The sequence below is a fragment of the Aspergillus nidulans genome, chromosome I (genome assembly GCF_000011425.1).
Source record: "Aspergillus nidulans FGSC A4 chromosome I".
Classification (NCBI taxonomy): domain Eukaryota; kingdom Fungi; phylum Ascomycota; class Eurotiomycetes; order Eurotiales; family Aspergillaceae; genus Aspergillus; species Aspergillus nidulans.
Window position 1 is genome coordinate 3,594,546 of NC_066257.1, and position 23,758 is coordinate 3,618,303.

The following is a 23,758-nucleotide window of genomic DNA, read 5'->3' on the forward strand; positions in this document are numbered from 1 at the left end:
TCTTCTTCCAAACAGGTATACCCTGTCTACTGTCTGAGTGAATGATACCTGTCGACTTCAGCTACCTCCTGTGAGTGATGTCCCGGGCCTTCTAGCCCCACGACGAAACACTCGATCGGAGAACGCTTGCATCGGAACAAGCCGCGAGTCCTGCCCGCCCGGCCAGACATGCTGCAATTGAAAATCCAGACCAGTAGCCGGACAGTTTGCGTCAGGAGGCTTCCTGGCGCCGCATTTCCCTTGTGGCCCAGCGCCGCAGCTGGCGAGGATGGATATCTGGCGTGCTGCGCGGGCGACATGATATCCGCGACCGTTGCACCCCAGCAACGGTCAGGTAATTAGAGCATGGGGTCACAGACGGGACTGCTCTTGAACGACATTATTTTCGTTATTGCAATAATTTATATGGCTGGTTCATCGCCGCGTGGTAGAGGAACGGAATCGACATGGAGTCGAAGGCGAACAAGAAAAAAAGCGTTCTCTGGAGTGGCGCGTCAAGACCGAGTACCAGTGGGAGTATATCTTAGTGTGAGGAAGTATACCCTACAGCGGGATTGAAGGTGGTTGATTATAAGGATGTTGTGGTGTACGTTGAGGACGACAAGTCTCTCATGGATATGGACGATGTGCGGCTGGGCGTGCGCAGGAGGAACTCGGCCAGGAAAAGAGTATATGCGCCGGGGACAACAATGAATAAAGGACCGAGAAATCCCGAGATCCATTGTTCTGGCTGTGCACGGCGCTTTAGAACAAGACTTGGGATCTCCTCGACTGATATTCTGCATTGCTCATTCGTTTTGAGGGAAAGGTACCAAGTCATGCCTAACAACCCGACAAGTCCTGTTGTGGCAGGGTACAGAGCCTCCCAATGGCATTGAATCAGTCAGCCACTAGAAGACCCCATTTATTGGGTCCCCAAGAACCTCTCTGTGTCAATGAGCCGGCCAGCGTTATCTTACTGGATCTGGGCAGGCTGGGCTTGCTGGGCGCCATGCCAATCTCCTACCAAAACACGAGCGAGGTCTTGCACTGCCCTGACGATGACAATAACAAAAAAAAAAAAAAAACCAACTCTATTCAGCATCTATAGATAGTAAATCTACTCTTAGCCAATTGCAACAACCACCTCTTGTCATAAGTCCGAGTGTTTCAGCTTCAGAGCCGACTCGTCTCGTCTCCAGCACAGTAGGGGCTCTTGGCCCGCATCCACTCTCCCCAGAACCAAAGTAGCACTGGAGCCACGAGGCCCATGCCCAGGCTCACAAAACCCAAGAGGCTATTGCCCCATCCCAGTCCTAATGCCCGGTACAGCCCATCTGCAAAGAGGGGGAAGCCGAAGCCCGCCATCGTCCGAACAAACGCCGTGACGCCCGTGGCACTTGCTGCGTACCGAGTGTAGGCGTCGATCACATAAGTCTGACAGCACTGGAAGCAGACGATGAGCCCAATCGCGAATAATGCAGCCCCAATGTTGGGGACGATCCAGTGTGTTTTGTACTCTGCTGTCCAACCGTAGACGAAGAGGCCGATTGGGACTATCAGACCTCCAGGGATCATCAAAGGTACGCGGTACTCGGGACGCCCGGTATCGCCGTAGTATTTGGAGAGACGCTCGTAAACCTGCCGCAGAACAGGCGACGATCAGTGTCTGAGTAACGGGGAGGCTGAAAAGGGGATGCGCATTTCTAGGGTGAGCTTACATAGTCAATGAGCCGGCCGCAGAACTGCAGTCCAAGAACGAACCCGACTCCAAGGGAGAGGTAGTTCAAGCTGGCGATTCCTTTTTCTTGATCGTACCTCCCCTCCCAGACAGTTGGGAAAGAAGCAAGTCTGAATTAGTTAGCGATATACCTTCGTCTTCATTGCCTCAGGGAACGTACACTAGATACATCAGCCCGTATTGATACCCTCGGTAAAGTGCGATTGCCTGGATGGCGGGCTGAGTGAACAGCATTCGGAATGGCCGGATGAGATTCTTCCTTAGGAGCTGGGGAAAAGTGCGATCCGGCTCGTCATACTCTGTATACAGCAATGAATTCCCGGTTTCACGCTCCAGCCTCTTTTTCCTCGTCATCAGGATCTTGGGCGCGTATGTTTCGCGGAGGAAGAGGAAGGCCAGGATCTGGACCAGTGCGTCGGCCATGGAGACAACCCAGAAGATCCACCGCCAGGACATGTATTGCGTCAGGTAACCACCGGCTGAAAAATCGCCCAGTCAGTTGGAGGCCGATGTCAGATAGAAGAGGCAGGGGAAAGAGGGGAGCTCTTACCGATTGGGCCCACGGCTGGTCCAATGAATGGCATCACGGCGTACACGGCGCTGGCTGCTCCTCGCTCGTTCTTCCTCCAACAGTCGCTCAATACACCGCCACCGATCTGGCCTTATTATCAGCGCTGCCTGATCCTCAGGGGCTTCAGACATACATACCGCTTGGGGTGCGCTCCCACCGAGACCGCTCAGGAACCGAAAAGCAAGCATCTGCTCGCGTGATGTGGCAAAGCCACAGACCGTGTTGAAGATCAAGTAAACCATATTGGCTGACTGCAGTATCACGACCCTTCCATACATCTCTGACAGCGGTGCAAGGATGAAGGGTCCCACCGCATAGGCAAGCAGGAAAATAGACATGACCAGGTAACGTTCAATATCGGATCTGATATTGAATTCGTCGGCGATCTCAGGCAGGGCCGGTGCGACCATTGTCGACGATACAGGCGAGATAAAGGTGAAGCACGAGACCAGCAGAGTGGCTGACCATTTCCGCCCATGGCTCCAGTTCAATGGGTTCTCGGGGTCATGGGGCGAAGACCAGGTCACCTTTATTCTCTCGTGAGCCTACAATATCCATACACCATGAGGTTGGACATACCAATCTCGGCTCATCAGCGAAGAGGGGAATCAAAAAGCTGCCCTCAGTGGGTGCAACGGAGCGCTGCTCGCTCTCCTGGAGTGAACTGACATTTTCGCGACTTGGAGTTAGATATAGATATGTCATTGTAACGATTGTGCTCGAACGAATGGACTTAGAGTAGTAAATAGCGAGCGAAGTATGTCAGGAAACCCTAACGATGAGTGTTGCGATGTCGGTATACAGTGGGATAACCACCGCTCGATACTTATAACTTTTGTATGTCGGACTGGAAATATCCAATTGCGGCCATTATGTTATCCAGTCTCTTTCTACAGCTACTTGGCCGTGGCGCAGGGACAGTTTCGTAGCTTTAGACTTTTGCGTAGTGGATTGCCAAGTTACAAGGCAGCAAAGTATCGAGCCCTCTAAAGAAGAGACATGGTACGCTGCACCAGTCAAGACACGAGCGGAAATCTGGCTCGTGAAGGGTCGATCGATACCAAATATAGCTGTTAGATGGTGAGTGGTCACATCTTGGGCTGCCCTCACCCGACGTCACTCACCCCAGGACCCTTGAGCTCACTGCAGATCTGCGTCTTGCAGGCCAAGTAGCGCGGGCTAGGCAGCCAAATATCAATTATAGAACTTTATAGCGCTCTATTACCAACAGGGAAGGCGGCAGATGTCACGGCGGCGCTGGTAGGTGATGTTTTCTCTTGGACGATGAGGCGAAGCATGCTCAAGAGCCATGACACCAAGACCAGACCGAGATAGATACGAAGGATATGCCATTGGAGTGGGGATCGGCAGAGAAGACCAGTAGAGTGGGAAGAAAACAGAGGCGTGGAATGGTCATGGGCAGGAGCACATAGAGGAGCAGCATGGCTTATAAAAAGAGTATCAAGTCACCCGGTCATCTCCATCAGTCTTCGCTCCAGACATCACACGTACATCAGCTCCAATATCAACTGCAAGACACTCGCTTAACACTTTCCCTCGTTTATAATCTCAAAGACAATCCATTCGTTTCCCATCAGGAACCCTTTCATCATGAAGGTTCTGGTCTGCCCATCTGGCTTCAAGGGAAGCATTAACCCTGGCACAGCGGCGGACTGTATTGAGGCCGGCATCCTGCAAGCCATGCCTCAGGCAACTGTCCACAAAGTTCCCCTCGCCGACGGTGGAGAAGGGTTTGCTCATGCCCTGGTGGCTGCTACGTCGGGGGCAATACGCAATCTTCGCGTAACCGGCCCCGTTAGAGAGCCCGTTCAATCATTCTATGGGATCCTCGGCAACACCCCGGTCAAGACTGCTGTGATTGAGATGGCAGCCGTGGCCGGTCTGAGCTTGGTCCCTCCTGACCGCCGCAACCCCTGCGCGACGACTACTTATGGCGTTGGCCAGCTGATTGCCGCGGCGCTTGATGACGGGGCCCAACGGATCATCGTCGGGTGCGGTGACTCTGGCACCAGTGACGGTGGTGCCGGAATGCTCCAAGCCCTCGGGGCTCGACTACTCGACTACGATGGGCGAGAGCTTCCGCAGGCAGGTGGCGGCCAGTCACTCGTTTCCCTCGCCGGAGTTGATTTTTCAAAGATGCATCCCCGGTTGAAATATGTTAATATTGAGGCCGTCTGTAACTGGAAGAACGTCCTCTGCGGGCCACAGGGAGTAGCGCGAGTCTACGGCCCGCAAAAGGGCGCATCTGCCGAACAAACACAGCTTCTAGAAGCAGCACTGCAAATCTATGCCGTCGTCATTCATCGCACGCTTGGGATCGACATCTCCAATGCACCTGGGAGCGGTGCATCCGGGGGTCTAGGGGCAGGCTTGCTCCTCGTTGGAGCGGAGTTACGCCCACGGTATGAGGCCTTGATGGAGTATTTCCACCTTAGAGACATTTTTAGTGACTGCGACCTGGTCATCACGGCAGAGGGGGCGATCGATGACCAGACCCCAAGGGGCAAGATCCCGGCAGAGGTCGCACTGCGTGCTAGAGAGCGCAACATTCCGGTCATCGTCCTTGCAGGTACGGTCGGCCGAAACGCCCAGGTGAACTATGAGATTGGGATTAGTGCGCTCATATCGATCTTACAGCGGCCCTCGACCCTGGACGAAGCGATGGGGGACACTGAACGGCTCCTGACCGAGGCGGCTGAGGGGGCGATGAGGATAATAGCCATTGGACGGAGCTTGGAATTCAGATGAGTATCTAAGTTCCATATATTGAATAAATTTCCACGAATTTTGCAGGTCATTTTCTGTGCTTGTGCAGTTAGATGATTGAGGAGTTAGATGATTGTCGGTGGCCCCTCGACGCGCCCATGCGCTGCAGGGGTAAGACAACCGTGTAGAAAGGGTTGATAAAAGAGGGAAAGTGCGTACGGAGCTGAATGCATGAGTAAAAAGTGATTCCCTTGACTATCAGCTGATATGTGAAAACTATTGCTGCGGTGAAGATGGGGACGGGCATTGTACCCTATGTTTTTGCTATGCGTCTCATCAATGATACATTTCTGTCCCTCGCACATTTGACAGTCTGCCATTGATGCGTACCACGCGTTGGCTACTGAGCCGCATGGTTAGGCATCAGTAGCATTAGGCAGAACAGCTAAAAAATTTCTCCTGCACGCTCCGCCAATCAGGCTAAGCGGTTGAAAGTGGTCTGGCTTGAAATAGAGAGGACGGTCGACATCGAGCCAGCGTACACGCAACTTAGAGCTTTGTTGAAAAAAGCCTGCTCGAAAGTGTTGTCAAAATGATTGCTCTTCGCGACCGCTGCTGTATTCTCCGACTGCCGAACGAGTTACTCGAGAGCATTTTGCGGTATGCGTATCCCCATGTCGACGGCGGAATGCACAGTCCTATTGTGCAGGAAAGACGCAAAGAGCGATACAGGACGTTGGCCTCATGGTGCCTGATATGTCGGCGTCTATATCCACTCGTCTTGTCGCATCTCTACGGGGACCTTATAGTAAGCTGCAATCCGCCAGAAGTGCAGCACGAGAGTGTCTCGAAGCTCCTGCATCGCAGCTGTCGCCAGAACCCAGCGCTGCGGGGCTTGTGCAAGCGACTGACTGTGTACTATCATGACTACGCCGCCAGTTACCAGGAGGAATTGGGGAACCCTCTTTACTATATCGCGAACGATTTCACAACCTGGTTTACGGGGGTAAGATCCCTTACTCTCTTCGAGCTGAGAGACAATGAAAGGGTATGGCAGCTGCTGAGACAAGGGCTCTGCAAATTTCGGAGCCTGACGGAGCTGTCGCTCAGGCAGACATACAGGTATGATATAGATCTTTGGCGGGTAGTAGACATGATCAATGAGCTGGCCTATCCGCAACTACGAACTCTTGCGCTCTATGGGGTGACTATCAGGGATTCTTCAGCGCGAGAAAAGACACAGGTTAGTGATCCAAAGGTCATATGCTTGAAAACCGTGGACTATATGAAAACCATTAATAAACCTTTTGAATATACACTCCCGCACGAGCTGACCATTGCTATAGAGAAAACCTCGTACGTCTCGGATTCGATCACTGAAGCTTCAATGCTTCATGGGTACTCCTGATGATCTTACAGAGCTCTTCCAATGGCCTGAGGTATTGGAGGAGTTCCATTTACAGTACATGTTTGGCGACAACTACAGTGATGGAGGAGCATACGACTCCTGGAGTCTCGCCACACTGCGATCGATTCTCATCATTCACAAGTCCACTTTGCGGTCTATCAAGATCCGCGCCCTAAACATTAGGGGACTAGCCGGATTTGATGTGCGCGAGTTCGAGCGCCTCGAGGAACTCAGCTTGTCATCTTCCATAATTTGTCGACTATATAAAGCCTGGCAGCACGATGATCATACCTTGAGTGCCTTAGTTGGCCCACGACTGCGTTCGTTCGAGTTAGTCCTGACACTTGAGGACCAGCAGCATTGCGAGTCTCTTGGTGACTTTGGTGAGACGGAAGAGAACTGGTTACGTGCCTTGGCCCATTTTGCTATCAGGAAACAGTACCCTTTGCGCGAGATTCGAATCCAATTTGCGCCGTATAAATATGAAACCTTGGACTTTGATTGTCGGTACCCCTGGGACCGAATGGATGACCTGGATCGTGAGCTCCAGCTTCATGGTATACGGGTACACTATTCGCCGCCGACGGTCAGTCGAGCGGAGTTTGAGGAACTTTTGAAGGATTATTTCGCCAAATAGTTTCTATGGCCTGTATTTGATAGCGCTCGGTTAAACACATTGGTGTTTACATTCAGGCGATGTAGCCTCCGGTGTTGATTTTCCTCCAAATATTCCCCTCCCGATATTCATCCATTATTCTGAATACATTATACGTAAAAGGGACTATACTGAGGAAAAGCCATTGACTCGCCTTTGCTTGTCCGAATGCTACAACGCCGGGATAAAGGGAGAAAGGGTAAAGTGTAGGCGGAGGGGTTCTAGTTGAATAATGAGCCAATAATTGCCATTCTTATTGATACACCACCTGTCTAAGGATCATCACCTGGCTTCAAGCCAGCTCACATTCAATCAACGACTCTACGCTGCGGTGGGCAGTCCAAAAGCCGACAATCCGCAGCCCGGCTGACTCGAGCAGGGAACGCCAATGCCTCTCAGTTCGCTCCCCAGAGCCCAGCTGCATCATGATCAGATCCAGGCTGGTGGTCTCCCAGTACGCGCCCTTGTCGGGGATCACATTTTCATTCACCAGCAGTTTGCTGTACCTGGGTTTCATGGCCGCCGCAAGATTCGCGAGGATCTTGCTGCAGAGGTCGTCGGGCCAATCATGTAGGACAGAGTGCAGATAATAGGCCCGAGCTGCCTTCACCGGCTGTTCGGTGAAGAAGTCGTGGGCTGTGATATCGATCGAGGGATGCAGGTCCTTGACGGCTGATATGACCTCCGGGAGGTCCTGGAGCACGAGGCGGCCAGGAATGTCCGGCCACTTTCGGCGGAAGTCAAGTAGATCGTGCCCAAAGCTGCCCCCTACATCGACCAGGAGTACATCCTCTTGATTGATTGCAACACCGTCGATGAGCCGCTCTCGCACGGGATAGAAGCCGGGATCCATCCAGCGAGCGCGGCCTTGCGCATAGACTCCCATGTGATTGTTGAAACGCTTTGCCGTGATGGGTTCCTGCTGGAGAAGACCGAAGAAGCCCTTGTCTGTATTGTATCCCAGCTGGAATGCTGTATCTGTCGCGCTCGTCGGGTTGCGGTACTTGGTCTTCTCGAGGAAGGCTGGGAGGGCGAGGATACCCATGGTGAATCGCGATGTCCTGCCGCATGATCAGCCTGCAGAATTCACTCGCTCCTGGATTCGGCCGTCGCATACATGAGTGGGAAGGCATCACTGTACTTTTCCACTGTCAGGACCTTGGAGAAACTAGTCGGGCGGTACTCATCGCATCCGGTCTCGGTGATCACGCCCATGGCAGCGAGATGTTTCATCAGACGACCTGCATACGGATTATGATGATCAGCGATGGCACAGTCGTATCACATACGGACCAGTCTCTAACTGACTCAGCAGTGCTGGCTCTGCGCCCGTTGCTTCTGCCAACTCCGCGACGGTTTTGGACTCGTGTGTTCCCAACGCGGTAAAGAGGTTAAGAGCAACAGCTGTTTCGAGCGCGGCGTAACTGGTTGACTGGCATATCTCTTAGCACGTCCTCCAGAAAGATAAATATATAGCAGCAACTGGATCTCGATCAGCGCGACACGTACCTCTGCCCAGCAGTGGCGGATAATGGCCTCCCGGGGAGTCTCAAGAGCGTACACCAGTGACCTGGCTGTTTCGAGCAATTTCAACCTGGCCTGAGGCTCTGCCCCAAGATACTGCTTACTGAACGCAGCAATCTTGTCGAGCAGTCCGGGGACCTGGTCTGGGAGGTTAGGTGACACCGCGAGTTCTTCAACATTGACCGTTATGCCGTTCTCGTTGTACCCATTGCCATGGCCATTGGCACACGCATTCGTGGTATTTTCGGTGTGAGGCATCTTGACAGTGATCCTGCAAGCTAGACGAATATGACTGTACTGTTTGAGAGATTCGCAGGAGTGACAGTAGAGTTGCAGTTTGCGGAGAGGTCAGGAGCCCCTGACAGGGAACACATAAACCGGGCTAGACGAGAGTCCCACGGCTTTACTCGACGGCGCGGGCAGTCTAGCCCAGCAGTCCACTCTAGATGTTGACAGTCCGTCTCGCCGAGTGGGTTGTTCTAGTGAGACACTAAAACGATTAGATGGACCGGGGTCCTGATCCTTTCGGCCCGTCCGGGGGGAGAGGACGATCGTTGAAGTGGATGTCTCCACTGTTATGGTCCACCGCGTTACCACAACAGTCGGCGGAGTTTCTGATTAAATTTCGTGTTGTGACACCATTAGGGATGATTGGCGCCTCGATTAAATCACATTGGAACGGTCCTTTTCTAGTGCGAGAAGCCGTGGCGACGCCAATCCACCGAGACACCGGGGTAACTAATTGTCTGACCTCTCCTGATCATGCGGTCAGGCTGCCCATAAAGGTGGTAGCCGAGAAGGGTTGAGCTGGCTGGGTGCATTCGTCGATCTTCACGGGCTGCCGAGCAGTTTCGACGCAATGGACTTGGTGAATCTCACCCAGACCAAAGGACCCATGATCCTCGGCGTCTTCTGGGCCTTCTTCGCCGTCAGCGTGATTATGGTGTCAGCGCGACTGTACATACGGGCGCGATGGCTGCGAAATATCGGGCTTGATGACTATATTATCACAGTCTCAATGGTAGGCTCCACCGCTCGCCCTCGTCAGTGATATAGTAGGCGGCTAATGAAACAGATCATGGTCACCAGCTACACTGTAATAACTACTGTCAATGTTGCCTTCGGATTCGGCAAGCATACTCCGGCCATCACAGCAGAGGGTGGGACGGATCTGTTGACAAGAGTTCTGCTGATTAACTATATCGATTTCGCCTTCGGGATCCTCTCGTTCACAATGCCGAAACTCGCCATCTCTGCCCTTCTAAACCGCGTCATGAACCCCGGCAGATTCCATCGGATCTGGCTGTGGGTGCTGACGGCTTTGGTCTTTGTCTCATCGTCGATTTGCATTGTCGTCCTCTTCACCATGTGTGACCCACCAGAGGCCATGTGGAAACCACAGCTCGTCGCCGGAGGGGCAGGAACGTGCCGTCCGAACAGGATCCTGGTGGGATACGCTATATTCACAGGGGGTAAGTCACGGCTTAGCTAAGGTCATTCGTACCATTCGCTCATCGCGACGGATGAATAGCAATGTCCGGTTTCGCCGATCTATACCTTGCCATATATCCCACGGTCGTGCTGGCACGACTTCAGATCACACTTAAGAAGAAGTTGGCATTGTGCACGGCGCTTGGATTGGGAGCTGTGTGGGTGCTTCCCGGTGGCTGTAGGACTAGGTTCATTCTGACCTATATAGGGCGTGTGCGATGGCTATTGTCAAGTGCTTTCAGCTGCCAAGTTTATACAATACGGCGGACTCAACATGGAAGTAAAGCTTGCCCTCAAATCATGAGTCCTTCTCTGCTAACTTGAAAGACCCCAGACGCTACTGCGGATCTTGTTATCTGGACCAGGTAAGACTGGCATTTCCCACAGCGAGCTCAGACTAACTTTGTTTCCCAGTATTGAGTCCAACATCATAGTCATTGCCTCTTGCATTCCTACACTCGGTCCCTTGTACGAGTTGATTCTCGGCAGGCGGTCCTGGAGTTCTCAGGAACGGTACCACTACAAGGATAAGGGCAGTAACAATCAGCGGCCATCCTTCTCTGCTGAACGCCACAAAAGGTCCAACCTGGGAAGCTACAAGGACGCAGACCTATTTATCACAAACAACATTAGCACCACCCCGGAGGGCAGCCAGGAGAGTATCCTGCGGCTAGATAAGCAAGCCAAGGGTGGACGGCCAGCCGGCGGCATCCAGCGTACCGATCAAGTCGTTGTTGAGTATGAGATGCGGCCGCTTGAAGTTGGCCGGGCCGTGTGAGAAATCACCAAGTCCTCACATGACGTACTAATTTCAAGTATAGGACGATAGTGCTATGATAAAAAGGCCGGTTCTGAGATGGTAGTTTTGATAGCCTTGAATTAATTTGTATTATGGGTCATTAAGACACAGGTTGGAAATAAAAGAGCTTCACATAATCCTGACGACTTAAGTGAATTCCAGGCCTAGATAGGGCATCCCACTGTATAGTAATTGGGAATTTAACGCTGGCTGACTTTTCTCTTATTCAAGGTATAGTGTGCGATTCAAAGCCTCCCAGATTGTAGCTGTCCAAACGGTTCCTGCGTTTAAAAATGGCGAGAGTCTCAGTTGCTGCTACTTATCCACCGTCTTCTTCCTCGGCTTTCAAATTGTTCCTCCCCTTTCAAGGGTAGGAAACCTTGATATATCGTCTTTTGAAGTCTTTTTTTCTTTGTGATATACAAATCATGAACGGCCATAATGCCTCAGAATAACGAAGCAAACAAGGGGACATTGATTCTAATATGAAAGGTCTGAAGAACACAGCATAGCATCATTTTTTATCTGGTTTCAGCTGCACCAGTTCATAAAGACGTATCACAACAGGATACGAGGAAAGAATGTTCTATTGACAAAGATTCTCTAGTATAAGTCCCAGTGTTCTATCCCTGGCTATCACCACCTCACAAGTTTTCGCAAATTAAATCCATTTGGGGTTAAAATAGTTCATGCACTACTAATCATTCTAGCAATCCCAGGATGTCTTTCACTGGTGGTAGTTCAGCTTCTGGTATTGTTGGCCTCCCTCGGGGATTCGACCCTGCCGTTCTAACGTGGGAGCGTCTACCAGAGACTGGTGAAGCCTGCATTGGGATAGCTATCAATGAAGAAAACGATACGCTTAGCGCTCCGTACGCAGGGGCGTTACGCGGAGTTTTTACTTGTCCCTTCATGATCTGGGTGAAGCCAAACCCGGGCGAAGAAGACTCATTTGTGCCATGCACGGTTAAGGACCTCGAGCACATCAAGAGCTGGACCTTGGTTCGTGAACCTGGTGACCAGGCATTTGGATGGTGGATAAAAGATAAGCAATACAATAAGGGCACTGGAGTAATCGAGAATGTTGGCGTCGATGTCCGCATGCTCGTCGTGCAGCCCTTCCCCAGGGAAGACAAGCGCCACATCGATAGGTGGATGCCTGGTGCATTACACAGGCTATTTATTTCTGTCATGGAGCGACAGAAAAAGAATGATGGGAAGTCTGTTAAGATGCTTGCTGAAGCACGAGTGGCGCTGGCGAAAGTGGAAGCTGAGCAGACCAAACTCGTAGAAGAGAAATTATCGTTGGTGAAGGAGACTGTTGACGCCCTGAGCAAACCCCCAGGGCACAATAGACGACGGCCCACCAGCTATCTTGAGGATATGATATGCAGGCAGGGTCCAGAGGCTCAATGAAGGTTATACGGTAGGTCTTCGATGCTGTTAATGAACGGTGGTCACCTTTATTTTGCTTTACCCTTAAAATTTATTTTCCTCTGCTAGACACATATGAGCTTTCTCTCCTGTTTGAAGATTGTCAAAGGTTTACTACCTGTAAATAATTGAAATCTGAAAAAGTCGATAGAGCGTGAGCCAGTCCCGTCCTTTCATGCTGTTCCCGCAATAACGGGCATTATATGTCATGCAGAAGGGAGTCGACGAAAAACAATATAATTCAAGTTAAAGGACTTACAGCAATAATGACTGCCGACCCTCGTTCGAGCACCTGACTCAACTTCAAGTATTCTCGATAGATAAACTCGCCAAGTCTCCCACATGCGACTGGCTACAAGCGCCTACAACAGCATTCATGCCACAATACCGATCAGCGGCTCGAGATGCTTCTACCGAGCTTCTCCTGCCGCCAGTGTCGCCGGCGCCGCCGAGGGCGTTGACCCTGCTGTTCTAATCTCCGAACGCGAGCCAAAATTGGGAGAAGCCTACTTTGGCTACGTGATTGAATATGACGACACAAAAACGACACCTGAATGGCGGCCCAATGAGCAAACTGGCGTGCATTAATCCAATCCCGGTCGTCGTTTCTGTGAGGACGAACCGTGGTGACGAGTGATCAGTCGCGTCATGGAGCTGAGACGAGATCAATTAACACTGCGGATAGAGACGAGCTCGGGGTCGCTGAGCAGGTCTCGGGGCGTGGATGACTTCTGGCAAGCTTGTCAGATCAAGAAAGGGACTGGCACTGTAGTACTTGTTAATCATGATAACCCCCTCCACTGCGTCCAGCCTTCCGCGAAGGACTCCTCGCGCCACCTGAATAACCAGCCTCTTGAAGCATATGAGAACCTGTCTTCTGTTAGATGATTGGCGGTGCTAAGGTAGATGGAAAAGGGATCCGTTCTGCCAACCCGCATCGCGGCAGCACGGTAATTGAGCAGATGTTGAAAGGTTTGGCTCCTGACGACTGGCAGTCGAAGTTTGAAGGAATCCCCTGAATTCACGAGTGATAACTCAAGCTGTCGGAAAGAAAGATGAGCCACACCCAAGAACATAACTCTTGGTGACCCTATACTTTCAGTCCAAGCTCAACTCGGTCCCATTCCAGCACACCACTCTCTTCATTTGCCGGTTTGTGCTTTTCTGGTTTCCGTATGTTCCTTTTGTTATTCCGTTGTAGGATTTTCTCCATCTGTCATTACCATCCAATTTGGTCCTGGCTGTCGTATAAAGCAATGGGATGACATCTCTACCGTAGAGCCTCAGTCCTAACAAATGCCCAGTATCTCGACCACCCAAAGTCAACCATAGCGGTAAGGACACCATCTATTACGGACACAGACTCGGTGAGAATAGTAGCTCGCGTCCTATGCAGACGCGTATGTGCGCGCCGGTAGAGCAGGACAATGCCCAGCCACCCAGACTTTACCCCAATAAATCTTGTCGAGAACGTTTACTGGTCGATCGAGAGCATGAGAACAACGACATCGCATAGGAAGCGTTGTGACGGTACATAGTCTAGAAAATGGTCAAGTGTATTCGAGCTGTAAAAGATGAGTGTTCTCGATGAAGTTTGTTTTTTAAACAAGGGAGGGTTCACTCTGCCAAGGAACGGTGTTAGTGATCGCTCTGCTGTGGACCTGGCTGTCAAAACGCAGCAAATTAAAACTAAATTAATCACGCCAAGCAACTCTATAGGGTATAGAGTATGTCTTGTCTTACGTGGTCTTCGACTGGATCGGATCGGCAGAAGACACGGCCACGCGGGCTGACCCACTGGCTAGACTTATTTGGTCCTAGCTGGCAGGAACTCACCGCTTAGTCATGATGCGTCCAGGCTGGATCCGGCTAAGCTTCGGAGTAATCCATGGTTTGGGGCAGTGGAACTGGATTGATCAGGAACCGAAGGCCGAACTACACCCAGGCAAATTTGACAGCTCCCAAGGCATCATGATTTCCAGTCCGGAAAAGGGGTTCACCCCGACCTCGACTGAGGCATACAAGCCGTCTCCCACTATGTTTCAAGATCACTTCCATCCAGTCGGCTGCTTCACCACCGCCTCCCAATCTATCCCCCTCCGACAGCGAACCGCCAGGACGCCATCGCCATGACTCTGATCTTACCCCTCTGGATTTTGTTGACCCTCGCCCTAGTCGCAATCGCCGACGAGCAGACCGACTGCAACCCCCTCAACAGCACCTGTCCTGCTGATCCTGCGTTGGGCACCGAGCATACCTGGTGGTTCAACTCCACGCTCGATGATGCTCTCTGGAACATGACAACCGGTACCCCTGACTATACATCTGAAGGCGCCGAGTTTTCGATCAAGACGGAGAACGCTTCGACCCTGTTGCAGTCGAACTTCTACATCTTTTTCGGCGTGGTGGAGGCGCACGTCAAGATGGCCAAGGGCGCCGGGATCATCAGCAGCGTGGTTCTCCAGTCCGACGACCTGGATGAGATCGATTGGGAGTGGGTTGGATACAATACGAGCGAGGTGCAGTCCAACTTCTTTGGCAAGGGGAACACAACGACAAGCGATCGAGGCGGATTCCATCCGGCGGCGGATGCGGATACCGAGTTCCACAACTACACCACCTACTGGGATGAGAAACGTCTGGAGTGGTGGATTGACGGGGAGCTGATGCGGACAGTCAACTACTCTGAGCCCTTGACGGTCTACGGCAAGAACTATCCGCAGACTCCATGCCGGGTCAAGATCAGCGTCTGGCCCGCCGGGCTCCCGACGCAGTCGATAGGAAATATTGAATGGGCTGGCGGCCTTGTTGACTGGTCTGACCTCCCTTTCACAATGACCGTGCAACGGGTTCGAGTCAAGGACTTCCAAAGCGCCAAAGAATATACCTATTCTGGACACTCGGGTTCATACGATAGTATTAATATCGTCAGGTCAGTCTCTGCTGTACATGACACCAATTTCAGACCGAGTAGCTAACCCCTACAGTGGAAACTCGACCGCGAAAATAGAGATTAATAAGGCGCCTTCCAAGTCACTATCCGAGAAGTGGGACGAGCTTCCTACCGCGGCCCATATTGGAGTATACTGCGGTGCTGCTGTTGCCGGCGCCTTGGCTATCGCTGGATTCGTGCTCTTCTGCATCCGCAAACGCCGGCAGGGCCGCCTGGAACGCGCGCTTGCGGAAGGATCACAGACCACGTCGGCCACCGAGATGGACACTCTGAAGAAACAATGGAGGCAGAGCGATTGGACTGCCAGCTATAGACCGCTCAATCAACGACCTTAAAGGAGTCGCCTTCGGCCTTTTCTTTTTTCTTTTCGACACCATGAATAGACATGCTTCATAGGGGTGAGGATCTTACTATGTAGATAGACACTGTAGTTGTTGGTTTGACCTTTTGATAGAACACTGGGCGAGGCGTTCGAATTCTGATATAATTTTGCGAGCACAGTTTACCCTGACGGCATAGGACATTGGAGTCCCTTCGAGCGCGTGCTGTTCCAGAAAAAATGGAATGGACCAGATAAGTTGTAGGTCACCTTGGCTACTCTGGGCTGGCGGGTTGGATAGAATGTTGCAGAACAAACCAATAATCGCCTGGACGAAGTACGAAATCGAGAACCTGGAAGGAACTGTTAGATTACCAGTTGCATGCACCGAGGTGAACATACAGGAGACTGGCCGGCCCAAGAGCTAGACATGGCCAACAAACTGCTGCAGCAGGGAGCGGCTCGCTGTGACCGCGACGGCAAGACTAGAACCGGGCCCGCAAGCCTTCTGGTTTTGCACCCAGGAGACACTGCGACTGCTCGCTTGATGTATCATGACAGGGCAGTGGTAATACTGTAACTGGAAGACGGGAATGGTCGCATGTCGGTATATTGCGGGAATATTCTCCGCCGTAGTGCGGGGAGGGCTGGTTCCTTGACTGAAGTGACTGCTTCCACTCGTTTAGTTCACGATCTAAGTCCCGGATTATTCGAATCAGGTCAGCCTCGCTCTTTTGAAAGCGCTTGCGGTGAACATAACTCTCCCTTAATCCGGGACTGGAGGAAGGCGAGATGAACGTAGACGTGGAGATCGGACCCTAGTTTAGGGTCACCATGATGAAAGTGCCCAAGATCCAGATCGCATTCTGCATCATCCAGCCTCGGCGGCAGCCCTGTCACCATGCTGAGCCCCTTATCACAGACGTAAACGATCCAGAAAAGTGTCCGGGTATAGCGATCGACATCAGACGGTTTCTCCCATACTGCGCAAGGGGAGACATGCCCTTTCAAGTAGCAAGCGTACCGCGCGGCAGCTGAGAGCAGCTGGTCAACGGTATTAAAGTCGCCGGCCAGCCCCGGCACAAAGACACTATTATTTCTGTCAACTTGCTCGAATCAGAGCTTGATACGTCAACACTGCACCAGCATTAAAAGGGTCTGCAAGCCATGTAAAGAGACGGGCTCCTCGAATATACGTGGTAGCAACCGATGTGCTCTTCGCGTATTGATCACTATACTGGAGAGGATACCCCTTCGGCCCATGAACCGCCAAGGCAGACAATGCCTGCATGCCTTGGCACTTGTGCACGCCAGGAGACAGGGTGGAGTACTTTTCACAGTAGGCGGCATCGATAGTGCTGCCGTACAGCAAGCGATCAATGATAGGGAAAAGAACGCCAAGTTGCGAGGCCTGATACTGGAGGATCTCTTCATAAAGAAACGTCCAATCAGGTAAAGGGAGATCAAGGCCTGTCGGTGATGAAGGGAGCTGCGCAGCCGACTCATCGGGTTGGAGGTACTCGGGGTGGAAGTCTCGCCGGTGCAGTGATAAACCCAATCACGACCCCAATTCGAAAAGAAGGGGGTGCCATCGAATGTACAGATGTTTCCCTGGTAGCGACCGGCAAGCTGTAAATTGTGGGCGAAGGCAGGGGCAAAGATCTCAACCAGTCCATCTCGGCCAGGCGGTACCTTTGCAATTGTCGGGTGGCGGGGGAAATAAATACGCTAACAATAGCGTCTGGATAATATGAGGACTTAGCTAAGATTATGATAATTACTAGACCAAATTATTATTAGAATAAAAAGACCCACAGTCTTGCCGGCAAGGGTAGTTCACCTTGTAGGGTCTGGCCGGCAGCCACACCACAGTAGGCTATATGTTCGACGACACTGTTCTGAAAATACCATATGCTACATATGCAGTTACGACGACGGGACAATATGAGTTGAAAAGGTCTACGATCTGCCCTAAGAAACTTAATCACCGGTGTTACCGAGCGCAAGAGTAGAAGCGAGGAGGCGAGTATATGCGTCTGCCGTCCAAAACTTAATGAGCAGCGAAGAGAAACAATCCTCAAGAAGCAAGCTGGTCTCGGCGTGCAGTATGATGTGAGGTTAGGATTGGGGTAAGCCAATGTGCAAATCGGGCCGTGAAAAGTCGTCATCAGCACTATGCCGAGCCCCTGGTTGGGCTCAGCACTATGAGATCTGGTCACGGCATTTTGAGATCTCAGGTAGTTGTTGAGTATATACAAAGAATTTAGGTATATACCTAATAGTCAAGTCCATTGTCTAGAAGGATAAATGAACAATCCTCATCAGGTCAGCTTGGGAGTATTGAGGCTCGAGGAGTGTGCCATATATGTGGAGCATGACGTGCTTATAGACATGATAGACATGCCTTAGAAATTCATACAAGCTATAATAGGCTGCCATGCTACCGTGGAGCTTGAAGCTAGAGATCCTGATTCCAGAAAGGATAACGCGTTTTGAATGGGTCCTGACGTGCTTCCTGCTGGCTCAGATAAAAGCTTCTGCCAGCCTGCTCTTTCAGTGTCCCGCGCGATATTTCAACTCAACCATGTTTCTCAATCGTATCGCCCGATTCTACCGGTCATGTCTGTTTCAGATAATTATCGTTGGGCTGGTCGCGTTTTGCGAGCCTGGAATCTGGACTGCCTTGAATAATCTGGGAGCGGGAGGGAACGCGAGCGTAAGTCAACGCCGAGCCACTGGCGCGAGAATTCTGCTGACCTTCAATCGCAGCCTTTTTTAAACAATGCAGCAAATGCACTGACGTATGGGCTGATGTCGGTGGGCTGCTTTCTTGCTGGAGGTGTGAGCAATAAGATCACCGCGAAATGGACATTGTTCATCGGCGCCGCGTTCTATACACCATACGCGGCTGGCCTCTACTGCCACAATCGCTACGGAAACGAGTGGTTTCTTCTGCTTGGCGCCTCTCTCTGTGGAATTGGCGCATCCTTACTGTGGGCGAGCGAGGCCGCCATTGCGGTTGGATACCCAGAGGAGGATAAAAGGGGGCGGTAGGCTACACCCGGTGCTAAGTCGAGATTACTCTAAACTGACATTGAGACAGCTACGTTGCCATCTGGATGGGTATCCGGCAAATGGGGCCGCTCGTTGGCGGTGCGATATCGCTTGCACTCAATGTAAACACAGCACATGTGGGCAAAGTCACCTATACCACCTACCTTGGGCTGGTGGCTATCTCGTCCCTGGGTGCCCCGTTCGCGCTGCTCCTTTCCCAACCGCAAGAGGTTTTCCGAAGTGATGGCACCAAGATTCCGTACATGAAGAAGACAAGCCTGGCCATTGAGGCCCGTGCCATTTGGAAACAGCTTCGGAATAAATATATGCTGTTGCTCATCCCCGTATTCCTTGCAGGCCAGTTTGGAGCGACATATCAAGGAAACTACCTAACCTGTAAGGATACCACGTTTTTCTCTCTTTCTTCCCGTCCCTCTTATTCTCTTATGCCTTTCTATCTCGATGGAATGGTTTGACCAGAGCTGATGGAATCAGCGTATTTCACCGTTCGTTCAAGAGCCCTGGCATCTTTCCTAACGGCGGTTGTTGGTGCAACAGCCCATCTGACCACAGGAACCATCCTGGACCTTAAGTACTTCTCGCGCGAAACTCGATCCAAGGCCGTCTACATCATCGTCCTGGTCTTCGTGACCGCGTCGTGGACTTGGAATGCAGTGATGCAAACGAAACTCTCCCGCATGGCTGAGCCACCCGCTTTCGACCTAGGTGACGGCCCGTTCTTCAACTCAGCATTCACAGTCTATATGTTCTTCCGGTTCTTCTACGAGGTGCTCCAAACATACATCTACTGGCTGATGGCTGAGATCAAGGGTGCCCAGGCCGACGGCGATGTTGCCAGAACAACTGGTATTCTCAGATCTTGGGAGTCGATTGGCAGCACGATTGCCTATGCCGTCGGCGCAACCCACTGGCCCAACCTGAACCAGATGATCCTCGGCTTCGCACTGTGGGGGTTCACTATCCCGTTCACCCTTCTAGCGGTCTTTGGAAGCTGGAATCAATCTCAAATCGCGGAGGCGGACGGGGAATCGAGCGGAGATGACTTTGAGACGCAGAGGGTAACCATGGATCCCGATCGCAAAGATTTTTCGTCTCGGCAGGGGTCGATTCGTAATTTTTCCTAGGATAGCAAGCTGTATGCGGTATGAAGCCTGAACACATTGCACGAATGTGACAACATAGAGAGATGGATAACGAAAACAGTTGAATGAAAGAGCAACACGCGGGTAAAGGGATATGAAGAACATGCAGACAAGGATATCGCAAGTATATGGAATCCATAGAATATATAAATTCTTATATAAAAACAATTAGAGACGAAATACGCGTCATTGGCTCCAGAGGATAATCTTATGGGGCATCCGCTTAGTCAAGGCTTTACCCCGCGGCGGGAATGGATCGGGCAGGTCACCTTACTCGACACCTAAACCCTCGAGCTTGCTCTCACATATGCAAAAGTACTCAACAAGGCAGAATTGAAATGGCAGAATTCCCTCCATTCAGTCTCCAGCCGCTCGCCCAGGAGGTCGTCGAACTCCTCAAGGCAAGGAGAGAGACCGTCTCAGTTGCCGAGACGGTGCGTAGCCTACCCCATGTCTGCGGAGCCGAAGGCAAGTTCTGATCTCTCCAGGCGGCCGGGGGCCTGATATCGGCATGTCTTCTCTCTGTTCCAGGGGCATCGGCCGTCTATAAAGGCGGGCTGACTGTATGATACTCAACCGACCCTCTAATCGCTAGTTGACGCGTCCATACTAAACCTGCGGAGGTCTACACCCTGGAATCACGCCTTGCATTTGCCGGCTGGACGCAAGCAGACCGAGACAAGTACACGGGTCCCACGACTGAGATAGTCGGCCAGATGGCTGGCCATACTCGTCGCACTTTGGAATCCACTTATGCAGTAAGCGAGAGCGGCACGGCTGGACCGACGGGAGGGACTACGAGGAACCGGACTCCGTAAGTACAGATTGCTCTAAGAACTAGCAGTTTACTAAGGTACAAGTGGCTATGTGGCGGTGGCCGTGTCGACGGCGAATGGGGACCAGACGCGGGAGGTTGAGACGGGGAGCAGTGATCGGGCGCAGAACATGGTGGCGTTCGCAAGAGAGTCGTTGCAGTTGCTGAAGGAGGTGATATCACAGTCTGTAACGCCTGTCCTCTAGGATTCATAGTGTCCAAGTAGATAATAGGTAGATTACGCAATCATACGTTCCCCTATTGACCTTATATGGAGGATGAAGGGCGAAGTCGCTGTTTGGGCCAGGGTAGCAAAAAAAAAAAAAAAGAACAAAAAAGAACAAGAGCTGAATCCTGAATGGGGTTGTTGTTGATTATCTCTATATTCTATATCATTTTACTTTTCTGTTTAATTTTCTTTCTCATTTTTCTGTCTTTTTTTTTAGTCTTTGCGTTCGTGCCCTACATAACTAGCACCCAGCACATTCAGGGTGTCCTCGTTGATATCTATGCCAGAATAATCATGTAAAGCTGTGGTACTCCACAACCATTGCGCCCATCTCGATCACTCCGGGGTCTATCTATAGTCATGAGGGTTGCCAACCTCCGGCCTGCTGAGCTTCCAAGGGCCGGCATCTGGTGAAGCCAGCCAATTCTATGGCTGTCACTAACCGTGTGTGAATTGGACTGGCAAGCAGCCAGGCCCCCAAGAACTCCATAGCTTCAGCGCAATGGGTTCTACGTACTTGATGCCGCTCATAGTCAACTCCGCTAGTTGCTTCTTCTGCTGGATATCGAACAGCACGACGGAGGTAGGTGTGACCCTGGACCTACGCACAGCGACACTGTTGAGGGTAAGCGAGAGGAGTAATATAGAGCTCGATGGTACAACATTGCAAAGTCTGGTATCTAGGTGAGCTGTAAAACACAGAAAGGACACCTTAGATGAGGCTCGTTTCTCTAGACCCGTGGTTACTACAGACCTCTCCAGAAAGTGTCAATGAGGTGAACAACCTCTGGTACTCGTTCTCTGACGACGCCGTGTCCTACACCAGGAACCACAGCAACATTCTTCAACCCGACTTCGTAGAGATCCTCAGCCTTACAAATATCGTCTGTCTCCCCGAGGACACATAACACTGGAACACCACCTTTTGCAGCTCGAAGGAACTCGGCGTGTCTGTCAAGCACCCCTCCATCCCGAAACACGCCAATCACGCTTGCCTGATGTCCTGGATGATTTTTCAGCTCCCAGTCTCGGACAGCCTCTGCGACGACCTCGCCCCGTGCGACCCTCTCCTCCCAGTTGGATGGCACGGTCAACCGTCCCCCCTCGAGGAACTCTAGAATCCAGTCCTTTGCAGCCTCTTCCAGCCCGTCATCGCCGCCGCGGAGATAGCTTCTTTCCTCGTCTGTGAAATGAGCGTCGCGTAAGAGACCTGCAGGTGCGACAAGCACCATAGACGAGACACGATCAGGCCGCGCGGCAGCGAACGTGGCCGTTGTCGACCCACCAAAGGAGTACCCGATCATGTGAGCATCGCGCCACCCCAGATGTGTCATCAAGTCCTCGATGAGCTGGTGAAAAAGGGCCGGCTCATGGGGTGCAAAGGGTGTATCTGTCAGCCCGTGGCCCCACAGATCAACAAGAACACCTTGTGCGGAAGGAAAGCGCGAAAAGAGCTCCTTTGATAATGGCTGCAGTCCAATGGCAGGTGTCTGGACTCCGTGAATAAATAAGACCCGGCGAATTGTTGCTGTAGGGTCGTTCGTTTCTGGTGACTGACTGTAATAGGCGATTCTGCCGTTCTGAGTGTACAGATAGGACGCCGCTGGCAAGAGCTGGCCGAAAGTTCTCACGAAAGCGGCTTCGGAAGGGCTGGGGATTGCCTGGCCAGTTGTTATCTGCCCAGGACGGGGAAGAACAATCAGATTCGAGGACATTGCCGATTGAGGGCTGTGGATAAAGGTCGAAAGGACGGTCGATGGGTGGAGAAGCCGTTGGCATCCGCTTAGAATGATGGCACCAAGGCAGATGCTGACTAATATCATAAACATTGTTCTAACAGTACCAAGAGTAAGTATAACAATCAGTCCAGCTCCTGAGAAGGGATACAGTACTGCATTGAGCAAAGCAATGCAAAAGAGCGTATTCTAACCCGTCATCTGGATAGCGATTGATAGAGAATATATAACACCCCAAATAGGCAATACTTTGGAATATCCTAGGGCACGGCAATCATGAGCTTCCGAGGCCCGATATGTCTCAACTACATTCGGAAAAAGCTATGATCATCCTTCTACCATGTGTGCTCCACCGCCTCGTAACGCTGAGTATTGCCTCTCCGCATACAAATTCATAAACAAAGGTAAGATCATCCATTTCGCGCACTTGACGAGAAATTTATCCTCCGAACTAAGCCGAAACAGCATTGCATAGGCGGAGGAGGCAGACGGCATTCCGACGGATCGGCACACCGGGGAAGGAGATTGACTGGCCTGATGATATGCTAATCTACTAGCGTGATGACATCAAATCTCGCTCATATGTTAGGTCTAAGCAATGATGTGAAACTATCTCCAGTGTGGTGTTATGACCAGTCTTGGATTCATATCTGTTACTAAATTCAGGCAATGTCTGCCATAGGCCACAGCTAGCCACGGGCCTCAAAATAAACGCTGGAGACTACGTATGCAGAGCTAATACGGCTTATATGACGCATAGATAGTCTAGACTTAATTGCAGGTTTGAATCTGAGCTAGATAGAAAAGATCAGACATAACACTCGGCCGAAGTGGGCGTGAATGTCCGGGCTGGCTGCCTTGTAACTATGTCAAACTTAATATCCGCGCCACGCAGCTTGTACCTGCGCTAGTCTGATGTTGAAGGTATTTAAATGGTCAGTGAATATAGATTGGCTCTACTCTTTATTGAGCATCCGTGTATATATCAGCAGGATATAGCGGAGACCGGCGATTTCACAGCCAAAAACAAGACCTGAGATACTATTATGGTTCTATTCCTTAATACTAGCAGATGATATACCTACAGTAGAGCGCTAGGACTGCAACAGCGTATAATATTGTAGTCTGGACGCTGTGCTTTCTCTCTATGTGCTGTTATAT

The 23,758-nt window shown here is 51.4% G+C and overlaps 9 protein-coding genes across 9 annotated transcripts, besides 1 other annotated feature; 6 read left to right on the top strand and 3 right to left on the bottom strand.

Annotated features, from left to right (window-relative positions):
- Positions 1-23,758: part of a sequence feature (contig 1.115 2577..127320(1)) that runs on past both edges of the window.
- ANIA_06942 (MFS transporter) lies at positions 1,156-2,996 on the bottom strand (the record flags this gene model as incomplete). Its single annotated transcript, XM_659454.1, has 6 exons — positions 1,156-1,620; positions 1,701-1,830; positions 1,881-2,199; positions 2,271-2,376; positions 2,429-2,836; positions 2,871-2,996. The coding sequence occupies 6 exons, from the start codon at positions 2,994-2,996 to the stop codon at positions 1,156-1,158; spliced, it is 1,554 nt and encodes a 517-aa protein (XP_664546.1).
- Positions 3,903-4,987, top strand: ANIA_06943 (glycerate kinase family protein; the record flags this gene model as incomplete). Its single annotated transcript, XM_659455.1, has 2 exons — positions 3,903-4,881; positions 4,950-4,987. 2 exons carry the CDS (start codon positions 3,903-3,905, stop codon positions 4,985-4,987), a joined length of 1,017 nt encoding a protein of 338 aa, XP_664547.1.
- ANIA_06944 (uncharacterized protein) lies at positions 5,611-7,063 on the top strand (the record flags this gene model as incomplete). Its single annotated transcript, XM_659456.1, has 2 exons — positions 5,611-6,261; positions 6,365-7,063. 2 exons carry the CDS (start codon positions 5,611-5,613, stop codon positions 7,061-7,063), a joined length of 1,350 nt encoding a protein of 449 aa, XP_664548.1.
- ANIA_06945 (uncharacterized protein) lies at positions 7,374-8,863 on the bottom strand (the record flags this gene model as incomplete). Its single annotated transcript, XM_659457.1, has 4 exons — positions 7,374-8,142; positions 8,199-8,322; positions 8,375-8,513; positions 8,591-8,863. 4 exons carry the CDS (start codon positions 8,861-8,863, stop codon positions 7,374-7,376), a joined length of 1,305 nt encoding a protein of 434 aa, XP_664549.1.
- On the top strand, positions 9,465-10,874 carry ANIA_06946 (uncharacterized protein; the record flags this gene model as incomplete). The annotated part of the gene is made up of 4 exons (XM_659458.1): positions 9,465-9,626; positions 9,681-10,077; positions 10,431-10,461; positions 10,511-10,874. The coding sequence occupies 4 exons, from the start codon at positions 9,465-9,467 to the stop codon at positions 10,872-10,874; spliced, it is 954 nt and encodes a 317-aa protein (XP_664550.1).
- Positions 11,189-12,311, top strand: ANIA_06947 (uncharacterized protein; the record flags this gene model as incomplete). Its single annotated transcript, XM_659459.1, has 2 exons — positions 11,189-11,265; positions 11,606-12,311. 2 exons carry the CDS (start codon positions 11,189-11,191, stop codon positions 12,309-12,311), a joined length of 783 nt encoding a protein of 260 aa, XP_664551.1.
- Positions 14,459-15,617, top strand: ANIA_06948 (protein crhE; the record flags this gene model as incomplete). The annotated part of the gene is made up of 2 exons (XM_659460.1): positions 14,459-15,261; positions 15,317-15,617. The coding sequence occupies 2 exons, from the start codon at positions 14,459-14,461 to the stop codon at positions 15,615-15,617; spliced, it is 1,104 nt and encodes a 367-aa protein (XP_664552.1).
- Positions 18,186-20,902, top strand: ANIA_06949 (uncharacterized protein; the record flags this gene model as incomplete). Its single annotated transcript, XM_050611152.1, has 8 exons — positions 18,186-18,317; positions 18,371-18,651; positions 18,705-19,051; positions 19,214-19,734; positions 19,991-20,082; positions 20,135-20,252; positions 20,307-20,632; positions 20,679-20,902. 7 exons carry the CDS (start codon positions 18,186-18,188, stop codon positions 20,385-20,387), a joined length of 1,572 nt encoding a protein of 523 aa, XP_050467205.1. The 3' UTR covers positions 20,388-20,632; positions 20,679-20,902.
- On the bottom strand, positions 21,075-22,690 carry ANIA_06950 (uncharacterized protein; the record flags this gene model as incomplete). The annotated part of the gene is made up of 3 exons (XM_659462.1): positions 21,075-21,139; positions 21,305-21,550; positions 21,616-22,690. 3 exons carry the CDS (start codon positions 22,688-22,690, stop codon positions 21,075-21,077), a joined length of 1,386 nt encoding a protein of 461 aa, XP_664554.1.